This window comes from Neoarius graeffei, chromosome 14, assembly GCF_027579695.1.
Source record: "Neoarius graeffei isolate fNeoGra1 chromosome 14, fNeoGra1.pri, whole genome shotgun sequence".
Lineage (NCBI taxonomy): Eukaryota > Metazoa > Chordata > Actinopteri > Siluriformes > Ariidae > Neoarius > Neoarius graeffei.
Genome location: NC_083582.1, coordinates 62457028 through 62470035, shown reverse-complemented (window position 1 = coordinate 62470035; position 13008 = coordinate 62457028). Strand labels below are relative to the sequence as shown.

At 47.8% G+C, this 13008-nt stretch overlaps 1 protein-coding gene across 6 annotated transcripts in view; it reads right to left on the bottom strand.

Annotated features, from left to right (window-relative positions):
* nrxn1a (neurexin 1a) overlaps positions 1-13008 on the bottom strand; it is a 435939-nt gene that overhangs the window by 178763 nt on the left and 244168 nt on the right. For all 6 annotated transcript variants that reach the window (XM_060940196.1, XM_060940197.1, XM_060940198.1 and 3 more), the window contains 2 exons: positions 10096-10286; positions 9024-9197 (listed from right to left, as the gene is read on the bottom strand). In XM_060940196.1, coding sequence (XP_060796179.1) covers positions 9024-9197; positions 10096-10286 — 365 coding nt within the window. The remainder of the gene's footprint in view (positions 1-9023; positions 9198-10095; positions 10287-13008) is intronic.

Genomic DNA, 13008 nt, shown 5'->3' with positions numbered 1-13008 from the left:
CTTTGTGTTTTGAGATCGAGATGAGGAGCGGTTCACGCCTTTGTGTTTTGAGATGGAGGGGAGGAGCGGTTTACGCCGTTGTGTTTTGAGATCGAGGGGAGGAGCGTTTTACGCCGTTGTGTTTCCAGGTCGAGGGGAGGAGCGGTTTACGCCTTTGTGTTTTGAGATCGAGGGGAGGAGCGGTTTACGCCTTTGTGTTTTGAGATCGAGGGGAGGAGCGGTTTACGCATTTGTGTTTTGAGATGGAGGGGAGGAGCGGTTTACGCCGTTGTGTTTTGAGATCGAGGGGAGGAGCGTTTTACGCCGTTGTGTTTCCAGGTCGAGGGGAGGAGCGGTTCACACCTTTGTGTTTCGAGGTCGAGGGGAGGAGCGGTTTACGCATTTGTGTTTCGAGGTCGAGGGGAGGAGCGGTTTACGCCTTTGTGTTTCCAGGTAGAGGGGAGGAGCGGTTCACACCTTTGTGTTTCGAGGTCGAGGGGAGGAGCGGTTTACGCATTTGTGTTTCGAGGTCGAGGGGAGGAGCGGTTTACGCCGTTGTGTTTTGAGATCGAGGGGAGGAGCGTTTTACGCCTTTGTGTTTTGAGATCGAGGGGAGGAGCGGTTTACGCCTTTGTGTTTTGAGATCGAGTGGAGGAGCGGTTTACGCATTTGTGTTTTGAGATGGAGGGGAGGAGCGGTTTACGCCGTTGTGTTTTGAGATCGAGGGGAGGAGCGTTTTACGCCGTTGTGTTTCCAGGTCGAGGGGAGGAGCGGTTCACACCTTTGTGTTTCGAGGTCGAGGGGAGGAGCGGTTTACGCATTTGTGTTTCGAGGTCGAGGGGAGGAGCGGTTCACACCTTTGTGTTTTGAGATCGAGGGGAGGAGCGTTTTACGCCATTGTGTTTCCAGGTCGAGGGGAGGAGCGGTTCACACCTTTGTGTTTCGAGGTCGAGGGGAGGAGCGGTTTACGAATTTGTGTTTCAAGGTCGAGGAGAGGAGCGGTTTACACCTTTGTGTTTCCAGATCGAGGGGAGGAGCGGTTTACACCTTTGTGTTTCCAGGTCGAGGGGAGGAGCGGTTTACGCCTTTGTGTTTTGAGATCGAGGGGAGGAGCGGTTTACGCCTTTGTGTTTTGAGATCGAGGGGAGGAGCGGTTTACGCATTTGTGTTTTGAGATGGAGGGGAGGAGCGGTTTACGCCGTTGTGTTTTGAGATCGAGGGGAGGAGTGTTTTACGCCGTTGTGTTTCCAGGTCGAGGGGAGGAGCGGGTCACACCTTTGTGTTTCGAGGTCGAGGGGAGGAGCGGTTTACGCATTTGTGTTTCGAGGTCGAGGGGAGGAGCGGTTCACACCTTTGTGTTTTGAGATCGAGGGGAGGAGCGTTTTACGCCGTTGTGTTTCCAGGTCGAGGGGAGGAGCGGTTCACACCTTTGTGTTTCGAGGTCGAGGGGAGGAGCGGTTTACACATTTGTGTTTCGAGGTCGAGGAGAGGAGCGGTTTACACCTTTGTGTTTCCAGATCGAGGGGAGGAGCGGTTTACGCCGTTGTGTTTCCAGGTCGAGGGGAGGAGCGGTTCACACCTTTGTGTTTCGAGGTCGAGGAGAGGAGCGGTTTACACCTTTGTGTTTTGAGATCGAGGGGAGGAGCGTTTTACGCCGTTGTGTTTCCAGGTCGAGGGGAGGAGCGGTTCACACCTTTGTGTTTCGAGGTCGAGGGGAGGAGCGGTTTACACATTTGTGTTTCGAGGTCGAGGAGAGGAGCGGTTTACACCTTTGTGTTTCCAGGTTGAGGGGAGGAGCGGTTTACGCCTTTGTGTTTCCAGGTCGAGGGGAGGAGCGGTTTACGCATTTGTGTTTCGAGGTCGAGGAGAGGAGCGGTTTACACCTTTGTGTTTCCAGATCGAGGGGAGGAGCGGTTTACGCCGTTGTGTTTTGAGATCGAGGGGAGGAGCGGTTTACGCCGTTGTGTTTTGAGGTCGAGGGGAGGAGCGGTTTATGCCTTTGTGTTTTGAGATCGAGATGAGGAGCGGTTTACGCCGTTGTGTTTTGAGATCGAGGGGAGGAGCGGTTCACACCTTTGTGTTTTGAGATCGAGATGAGGAGCGGTTTACGCCGTTGTGTTTTGAGATCGAGGGGAGGAGCGGTTCACACCTTTGTGTTTCGAGGTCGAGGGGAGGAGCGGTTTACGCCTTTGTGTTTTGAGATGGAGGGGAGGAGCGGTTTACGCCGTTGTGTTTTGAGATCGAGGGGAGGAGCGGTTTACGCCGTTGTGTTTTGAGATCGAGGGGAGGAGCGGTTTACGCCTTTGTGTTTTGAGATCGAGATGAGGAGCAGTTTACGCCGTTGTGTTTTGAGATCGAGGGGAGGAGCGGTTCACACCTTTGTGTTTCGAGGTCGAGGGGAGGAGCGGTTTACGCCTTTGTGTTTTGAGATCGAGGGGAGGAGCGGTTTACGCCGTTGTGTTTTGAGATCGAGGGGAGGAGCGGTTCACACCTTTGTGTTTCGAGGTCGAGGGGAGGAGCGGTTTACGCCTTTGTGTTTCGAGGTCGAGGGGAGGAGCGGTTTACGCCTTTGTGTTTTGAGATCGAGGGGAGGAGCGGTTTACGCCATTGTGTTTCGAGGTCGAGGGGAGGAGCGGTTCACACCTTTGTGTTTTGAGATCGAGGGGAGGAGCGGTTTACGCCATTGTGTTTCAAGGTCGAGGGGAGGAGCGGTTTACGCCGTTGTGTTTTGAGATCGAGGGGAGGAGCGGTTTACGCCATTGTGTTTCGAGGTCGAGGGGAGGAGCGGTTCACACCTTTGTGTTTCGAGGTCGAGGGGAGGAGCGGTTTACGCCATTGTGTTTTGAGGTCGAGGGGAGGAGCGGTTTACACCATTGTGTTTTGAGGTCGAGGGGAGGAGCGGTTTACGCCTTTGTGTTTTGAGATCGAGGGGAGGAGCTGTTCACACCTTTGTGTTTCGAGGTCGAGGGGAGGAGCGGTTTACGCCATTGTGTTTTGAGGTCGAGGGGAGGAGCGGTTTACGCCTTTGTGTTTTGAGATCGAGGGGAGGAGTGGTTTACACCATTGTGTTTTGAGGTTGAGGGGAGGAGCGGTTTACGCCTTTGTGTTTTGAGATCGAGATGAGGAGCAGTTCACGCCTTCGTGTTTCGAGGTCGAGATGAGGAGCAGTTCACGCCTTTGTGTTTTGAGATGGAGGGGAGGAGCGGTTTACGCCGTTGTGTTTTGAGATCGAGGGGAGGAGCGTTTTACGCCGTTGTGTTTCCAGGTCGAGGGGAGGAGCGGTTTACGCCTTTGTGTTTTGAGATCGAGGGGAGGAGCGGTTCACACCTTTGTGTTTCGATGTCGAGGGGAGGAGCAGTTCACGCCTTTGTGTTTTGAGATGGAGGGGAGGAGCGGTTTACGCCGTTGTGTTTTGAGATCGAGGGGAGGAGCGGTTTACGCCTTTGTGTTTTGAGATCGAGATGAGGAGCGGTTTACGCCTTTGTGTTTCGAGGTCGAGATGAGGAGCAGTTCACGCCTTTGTGTTTTGAGATGGAGGGGAGGAGCGGTTTACGCCGTTGTGTTTTGAGATCGAGGGGAGGAGCGTTTTACGCCGTTGTGTCTCCAGGTCGAGGGGAGGAGCGGTTTACGCCTTTGTGTTTTGAGATCGAGGGGAGGAGCGGTTTACGCCTTTGTGTTTTGAGATCGAGATGAGGAGCAGTTCACGCCTTTGTGTTTCGAGGTCGAGATGAGGAGCGGTTTACGCCTTTGTGTTTTGAGATCGAGATGAGGAGCGGTTCACGCCTTTGTGTTTTGAGATGGAGGGGAGGAGCGGTTTACGCCGTTGTGTTTTGAGATCGAGGGGAGGAGCGTTTTACGCCGTTGTGTTTCCAGGTCGAGGGGAGGAGCGGTTTACGCCTTTGTGTTTTGAGATCAAGGGGAGGAGCGGTTTACGCCTTTGTGTTTTGAGATCGAGGGGAGGAGCGGTTTACACATTTGTGTTTTGAGATGGAGGGGAGGAGCGGTTTACGCCGTTGTGTTTTGAGATCGAGGGGAGGAGCGTTTTACGCCGTTGTGTTTCCAGGTCGAGGGGAGGAGCGGTTCACACCTTTGTGTTTCGAGGTCGAGGGGAGGAGCGGTTTACGCATTTGTGTTTCGAGGTCGAGGGGAGGAGCGGTTTACGCCTTTGTGTTTCCAGGTCGAGGGGAGGAGCGGTTCACACCTTTGTGTTTCGAGGTCGAGGGGAGGAGCGGTTTACGCATTTGTGTTTCGAGGTCGAGGGGAGGAGCGGTTTACGCCGTTGTGTTTTGAGATCGAGGGGAGGAGCGTTTTACGCCTTTGTGTTTTGAGATCGAGGGGAGGAGCGGTTTACGCATTTGTGTTTCGAGGTCGAGGGGAGGAGCGGTTTACGCCGTTGTGTTTTGAGATCGAGGGGAGGAGCGTTTTACGCCTTTGTGTTTTGAGATCGAGGGGAGGAGCGGTTCACACCTTTGTGTTTCGAGGTCGAGGGAAGGAGCGGTTTACGCATTTGTGTTTCGAGGTCGAGGAGAGGAGCGGTTTACACCTTTGTGTTTCCAGATCGAGGGGAGGAGCGGTTTACACCTTTGTGTTTCCAGGTCGAGGGGAGGAGCGGTTTACGCCTTTGTGTTTTGAGATCGAGGGGAGGAGCGGTTTACGCCTTTGTGTTTTGAGATCGAGGGGAGGAGCGGTTTACGCATTTGTGTTTTGAGATGGAGGGGAGGAGCGGTTTACGCCGTTGTGTTTTGAGATCGAGGGGAGGAGCGTTTTACGCCGTTGTGTTTCCAGGTCGAGGGGAGGAGCGGTTCACACCTTTGTGTTTCGAGGTCGAGGGGAGGAGCGGTTTACGCATTTGTGTTTCGAGGTCGAGGGGAGGAGCGGTTCACACCTTTGTGTTTTGAGATCGAGGGGAGGAGCGTTTTACGCCGTTGTGTTTCCAGGTCGAGGGGAGGAGCGGTTCACACCTTTGTGTTTCGAGGTCGAGGGGAGGAGCGGTTTACGCATTTGTGTTTCGAGGTCGAGGAGAGGAGCGGTTTCCACCTTTGTGTTTCCAGATCGAGGGGAGGAGCGGTTTACACCTTTGTGTTTCCAGGTTGAGGGGAGGAGCGGTTTACGCCTTTGTGTTTCCAGGTCGAGGGGAGGAGCGGTTTACGCATTTGTGTTTCGAGGTCGAGGAGAGGAGCGGTTTACACCTTTGTGTTTCCAGGTCGAGGGGAGGAGCGGTTTACGCCTTTGTTTTTCCAGGTCGAGGGGAGGAGCGGTTTACGCCTTTGTGTTTCCAGGTCAAGGGGAGGAGCGGTTTACGCCTTTGTGTTTCCAGGTTGAGGGGAGGAGCGGTTTACGCCTTTGTGTTTCCAGGTCGAGGGGAGGAGCGGTTTACGCCTTTGTGTTTCCAGGTCGAGGGGAGGAGCGGTTTACACCTTTGTGTTTCGAGGTCGAGGGGAGGAGTGGTTTACACCTTTGTGTTTCGAGGTCGAGGGGAGGAGCGGTTTACGCTTTTGTGTTTCCAGGTCGAGGGGAGGAGCGGTTTACGCCTTTGTGTTTCCAGGTCAAGGGGAGGAGCGGTTTACGCCTTTGTGTTTCCAGGTCGAGGGGAGGAGCGGTTTACGCCTTTGTGTTTCCAGGTCGAGGGGAGGAGCGGTTTACACCTTTGTGTTTCGAGGTCGAGGGGAGGAGTGGTTTACGCCTTTGTGTTTCCAGGTCGAGGGGAGGAGCGGTTTACGCCTTTGTGTTTCCAGGTCGAGGGGAGGAGCGGTTTACGCTTTTGTGTTTCCAGGTCGAGGGGAGGAGTGGTTTACACCTTTGTGTTTCGAGGTCGAGGGGAGGAGCGGTTTACGCTTTTGTGTTTCCAGGTCGAGGGGAGGAGCGGTTTACGCCTTTGTGTTTCCAGGTCAAGGGGAGGAGCGGTTTACGCCTTTGTGTTTCGAGGTCGAGGGGAGGAGTAGTTTACACCTTTGTGTTTCGAGGTCGAGGGGAGGAGTAGTTTACACCTTTGTGTTTCGAGGTCGAGGGGAGGAGCGGTTTACACCTTTGTGTTTCGAGGTCGAGGGGAGGAGTAGTTTACACCTTTGTGTTTCCAGGTCGAGGGGAGGAGCGGTTTACACCTTTGTGTTTCCAGGTCGAGGGGAGGAGCGGTTTACACCTTTGTGTTTCGAGGTCGAGGGGAGGAGTAGTTTACACCTTTGTGTTTCGAGGTCGAGGGGAGGAGTAGTTTACACCTTTGTGTTTCGAGGTCGAGGGGAGGAGCGGTTTACACCTTTGTGTTTCGAGGTCGAGGGGAGGAGTAGTTTACACCTTTGTGTTTCCAGGTCGAGGGGAGGAGCGGTTTACACCTTTGTGTTTCGAGGTCGAGGGGAGGAGTAGTTTACACCTTTGTGTTTCCAGGTCGAGGGGAGGAGCGGTTTACACCTTTGTGTTTCGAGGTCGAGGGGAGGAGTAGTTTACACCTTTGTGTTTCCAGGTCGAGGGGAGGAGCGGTTTACGCCTTTGTGTTTCCAGGTCGAGGGGAGGAGCGGTTTACGCCTTTGTGTTTCCAGGTCGAGGGGAGGAGCGGTTCACACCTTTGTGTTTCGAGGTCAAGGGGAGGAGCTGGGATGTCATCTTGCTTGTGATTCCATGCTGGTGTGTTTAAAAATTCAGAAGTCATCCTGATAGCCACTTCTTTGTTACAGCCGCGGACTCGAAACCTGTTGTCAACAAATCGCTTAAGGGATTATCGCGGCAAGGCTTTCGGACAGACGAACGGCTTGGACTCAGAATTTGACAACGCATAAGGGATCGTTTTTCGGATTCTTCGCTTCAGGATATTTCATGGACTCGGACTTATTCATTGCATTCTTCACCTTAGGATATCTCATGGACTCTGAACACTGGCCAGTGTATTTTTGGTAATGCTGTTTGAATATTGTCTTTTGTGTGATATTTTCCTTTATTGTTACTATTTCTTTTTATAGAAACTGTATTTTTATTTAATAAATCTACAAGCTGGGGCGGCACGGTGGTGTAGTGGTTAGCGCTGTCGCCTCACAGCAAGAAGGTCCTGGGTTCGAGCCCCGGGGCCGGCGAGGGCCTTTCTGTGCGGAGTTTGCATGTTCTCCCCGTGTCCGCGTGGGTTTCCTCCGGGTGCTCCGGTTTCCCCCACAGTCCAAAGACATGCAGGTTAGGTTAACTGGTGACTCTAAATTAACCGTAGGTGTGAATGTGAGTGTGAATGGTTGTCTGTGTCTATGTGTCAGCCCTGTGATGACCTGGCGACTTGTCCAGGGTGTACCCCGCCTTTCGCCCGTAGTCAGCTGGGATAGGCTCCAGCTTGCCTGCGACCCTGTAGAAGGATAAAGCGGCTAGAGATAATGAGATGAGATGAGATGAAATCTACAAGCTGTATTCTGGTCTTTTCTGTTGTGTGTATATGAGCCAAAATATGTAACAAATGACAGGAAAATGTGTGTATGAAACAACCTACAATTCTGTAAACAACAAAATCACACTACAAGTAAAAAGATGCTCTGAAAATCTTCATATTATGGGTCATAATGAAGCAGGAAAAAATAGCAGAGAATTTAGGGCCATGTGGCCCTAAATTCATTAATGCCCCTTTTCCACCAAAGCAGTTCCAGGGCTGGTTCGGGGCCAGTGCTTAGTTTGGAACCGGGTTTTCTGTTTCCACTGACAAAGAACTGGCTCTGGGGCCAGAAAAACCGGTTCCAGGCTAGCACCAACTCTCTGCTGGGCCAGAGGAAAGAACCGCTTACGTCAGCGGGGGGCGGAGTTGTTAAGACCAACAACAATAACAAGACCGCGAAAGGTCACCATTTTTAAGCGACGAGAAGCTGCAGCTGTACAAACGCGAAGTCATCCATTATTATTATTGTTGTTGCTGCTTCTTCCGTGTTGTTTTTGCTTCGATATTTGCGCCAAGGTTTATGCAAACATAGCAACGTAACTGACGTATACAGCGATGTAATGATGTATACAGCGACGTAACTGACGTATACAGCGACGTAACTGACGTGTCTCCTCTTAGCACTGCGAGCTATGGAAAAGCAAACTGGTTCTCAGCTGGCTCGCGAGTTGAACGAGTTGTGAACCAGCACCAGCACTGGCCCCGAACCAGCCCTGGAACTGATTTGGTGGAAAAGGGGTATAATTGTTCTATTTTCAAAACGCTAATAAAATTGGAAGTCTGTGATTCGAATTCAGTAGCTTTGGGTCCACTAAACAAAATTGGGTGTCGGGAAAATTCTTTTTATGACCTACACTTGAAAAATCTGAAAGGCAGTCTATCTTTAATAAAAAAAAAGTGCCTGAAAACAGAGTATATCATTGTTTCTAGCTGCTATAATGTGGAAACTTTATTAACTATTTCTTTATTTCATTCGACTCTGTTTCCAACTAAATAGGGATCATGAAATAATGGAGCAGGAACTAACCAAACTCCATCCATCCATCCATCCATCCATCCATTATCCATAACCGCTTATCCTGTACAGGGTCATGGGCCAGCTGGAGCCTATCCCAGCTGACTATGGGCAAGAGGTGGGGTACACCCTGGACAAGTTGAACAAACCAAAATGAAAAATAAATTGTTTCTAATCCCTGATAAGTGTTGATGATGATAATTATAATTCAGGTTACTATGGGGGAAGCAATGGCCTAATGGTTAGAGAAGCAGCTTTGGGACCAAACGGTTTCTGGTTTGACTCCCTTGACCAGCAGGAATGTCTGAAGTGTTCTTGAGCAAGGCACCTAACCCTCAACTGATCCCCAGGCTGCACTGAGTATGTTGTACGTCGCTCTGGATAAGCGTGTCTGCTAAATGCCATTAATGTAACGTAATGTAAATGTTGAAACTTGCCATTAAGTTGAAGTAACATTTCATTCATGGTTTATCAGTGTTAATTAATGCCATAAATAATGTTAGTTATAGGAAACAAAGCAAAGCGTGATTGAGAAAGAGAGTGCCTGAGATGTGATTTGAATTTGACTGAACACATGGCCTCAGTACTTTCAGGAAAGATGACCAGAATCAGGAATCTTTCTTTGCCCACCTTCACAGCCCCGCTCCACCTGTCCTGTAGTGCTCAGTGCGTCTGACAGCAGATCCGGCAAACGGCCGTTTAAGTCCACAGACGCCAGGCAGCCCTGAAAGCCCTCTTTAGAGTGCACCAGTTTCGGTAGGTCCTTATACATATCTTTAGACACTCCTCCAACATACAGGTCACCTAAAGAGTGAAGGACAGGGATCTCAGATCGACATACTGTCGGACAAGAAAGTCTATATTCTTGTAATGTTTGAGTCTCATTAAAGGAGAACTGAAGTCATTTTTAAACTTGCTTTATTTCTTAATTAACGTGTTATTCAGTTACGTTTTCAGTTTTAGTAACCTTATCTTGTGACTCGTATTGGCAACTAATTGCAGTTAAATATGATACTTATCGGCCTATTCGGTTTTTAGCCGTGTTGAATTTAGTTCGTTCAGTCCACGGCAGGCGTCGCTTATCCGCGCGATCTTCACGAGACTTGTGCGAGACTTCAAAACGTGACGTGTCAGCCAGGTGTCAGTGCCGCCATTTTGAAAACTGTTTCCCAAACGAAATATTGCACAAAAACGAGTTTAAATGACGATTACTGCCTAGTTTTTTCAAACTTTCCTGATTGCTCTCAAAACAAACAAAACTTCCGGCTTGATTACATCACCATTCGAAAAAGGGCACAAGCGTCTTTTGAAAACGTTGGCAGATGTCGGTCACTTTGATTTCCGCTGTACGTTTTACTTCCGTCCTACGATGTCTCGCACAGGTCTCGACGAATCTCGTTTACGGCCATCGCTTTGACATATGGACTGATATATTACAGAGCATATTTCAAACACTCATATAACTTGCTATAGCAGCGACAAAATAGCGATCAAAGATGCATTCCTATATTTAATAAAATGAGATAAATATAATTTTGATAATAAAAAAATTGCCTTCAGTTCTCCTTTAATGGTATGAAAACTATCAAAGTGCTGCCCTCTCGTGGCTGACTGTAAAATGTACTCCTGTACTAAGAAGATACAAAATTATCAGAAATGCACGAGAACTGTGTGATTATTTGAACTGAATGATGACTCTTACCTTTCAGATCTAAGTTCTTCGCCCCCATAGTGGTTTGCGTGGTGATCTTGGTGTCGATCTTGACTGTGTGGAGGTTATTGGTGTCGCGTGAAATCATCACATTATGCCAGTGATTGTCATTAAGAGGTGTGTTAGAATTGCCTTTGATGAGGTGAGCACCGTTTCCCAAGTCAGATACATAATGCAGATAACTGTTCAGTCCAGAGAGAAGAAAAGAAACACAAATTGGTTAAGCAGAGTGTATGAAGTAAAATAACACCTATTAACATCAAAGCACCATTTGTTAATGAGGCCATGGCTTTTGATTTTACATCAGTGTAATGAGTATGTATGTATATTGATTTTATATTTAATACCTAAAATGTTATTGTTTCTTTCAAGTATGTTATAGTAACAGTTCATACACTGGGGATTCTATGGGTGATGCTCCACATACTGTAATCTAAGGTTATTACTAAATACATTTTGAAAAAGCATGTTGCTTTTTAACAAAGAAAATGTATAATCACTGATATGGTGAAACTTTATTTGGAGATGTTTAACATTTATGGAAGACGTTTCAGGTGCCGGTACTGAGTGTTATATTCATTACCTCCGCCAAGGAGGCTATGTTTTCACCTCTGAAGAAGTAGTGAACGGATTTTGATTAAATTTTGAGGAAAGGTGAGCCATGGGCCAAGGAACAATTGATTAGATTTTGGTGCAAATCCAGATATGTATGTGAAGCCAGAATAGATAGATAGATAGATAGATAGATAGATAGATAGATAGATAGATAGATAGATAGATAGATAGATAGATAGATAGATAGATAGATCCACTCAGCTGATGCTGGTTTCCATTTTTTGTCTGTTCACAATGTAATTAAAAAAAATAGTGAATGGAGTTTGATGAAATTTTGAGGAAAGGTGAGCCATGGGCCAAGGAACAATTGATTAGATTTTGATGCAAATCCAGATATGTATGTGAAGTCAGAATAGATAGATAGAGAGAGATTTATTAAACACAACAGCCACTCAGCTGATCTCATTCATCTCATCTCATTATCTCTAGCCGCTTTATCCTTCTACAGGGTCGCAGGCAAGCTGGAGCCTATCCCAGCTGACTACGGGCGAAAGGCGGGGTACACCCTGGACAAGTCGCCAGGTCATCACAGGGCTGACACATAGACACAGACAACCATTCACACTCACATTCACACCTACGGTCAATTTAGTCACACCAGTTAACCTAACCTGCATGTCTTTGGACTGTGGGGGAAACCGGAGCACCCGGAGGAAACCCACACGGACACGGGGAGAACATGCAAACTCCGCACAGAAAGGCCCTCGCCGGCCACGGGGCTCAAACCCGGACCTTCTTGCTGTGAGGCGACAGCTCTAACCACTACACCACCGTGCTGTCCCACTCAGCTGATGCTGGTTTCAATTTTTTTTTGTCTGTTCCCAACATAACTCAAAAAGTAGTGAACGGATTTTGATGAAATTTGGTGCACAGCTTTAGTATTATCCGAGATTCAAGTGACTTGATTTTGATGTTGTTAATATGTGGCTTGGTGGAGGTATGAACTCTACCGAGTGCCCTTCTAGTTAGACATTTATAGCACATATATTCTTCATAAAGTTAACATTAACACTGCCTAGTATCAATGGTTTTCCAAAAAAAAAAAATCATTAATTTATAATACCAGTGGGATCTGAGAGAAGGCAATGAATAAATTCTTAAATACAAATATTTAGATATATGACTGAATACAGATGTTAAAAAATGTTTAACTGGCCGTATATATTTGTATGAACTCTATCGAGTGCCCTTCGAGTTCATATTCATGTTATATTGAGTGTTTTCCACCACGGGCCTTCAGGACAGAGGACTTTCCAGTTTTTCTGTAACGTCTTTGCAAATCTGTGCTTTTGTCTTAAAGCTAGATGGTCTTTCAATTTCATAAAATCGGTGAAATTTAGTTCCCTCTGAAATTTGGTCATTGTGATATATGTTTATTTCTGTAATATCTAAAAAAAAAATCAGGCCATTTTATGGTTGGGAAGTTATTTAATTTGAGGGGATTCCCGAGCAAAGAATGGGTATGAAATCGCTCGCTTCATGCAGTCAAGCAGACAGAGGAAGTCCAGTGTACGCATGCGAAGGTTTACCTTCTTCTTCTTTTGGGTTTTACAGCAGCCGGCATCCACGGTGTTGCATTACTGCCATCTACAGGTTGACCTTTGACCGTGCACTGACAGTTCCATCATTCTGTCGCTAAATGAGCAGCTGATCACACCGAGGTGCTCGCTGAGCGCCGATATTTATTAGTATGGTCCTGCGTTTCCTTTCCTTCGTATATAACATAACATAATTTCTTCTTGCTTTCCATTACTAGTCGGTCTTTCACGTTTCATTCACACACTCACATCCTCCATTTTTCTCTCCTGTTTCAAACATGTATCCCACAATGCCTTGCGCAAATGGTGAAAGCCCACCATGTGATGCATGATGTAGTATCCTGATATTTATTAGTTTAGCTGATATTTATTAGTTTGGTCCTGCGTTTCCTTTCCTTCGTATATAACATAACATCTTCTTGCTTTCCGTTACTAGTCGGTCTTTCACGTTTCATTCACACACTCACATCCTCCATTTTTCTCTCCTGTTTCAAACATGTATCCCACAATGCCTTGCGCAAACGGGGAAAGCCCACCACGTGATGCATGATGTAGTATCCTGAATTGGGTTATGGTGAAGCAGGAAAAAATTGCAGAGAATTTAGGGCCATGTGGCCATAAATTCATTAACTGTCCTATTAAAAAAAAAAGAATAAATTGGAAGTCTGTGATTTGAATTCAGTAGCTTTCAGTCCACTAAACAAAAATAATTGGGTGTCAGGGAAAATTCTTTTAATGACCTAAACCTGAA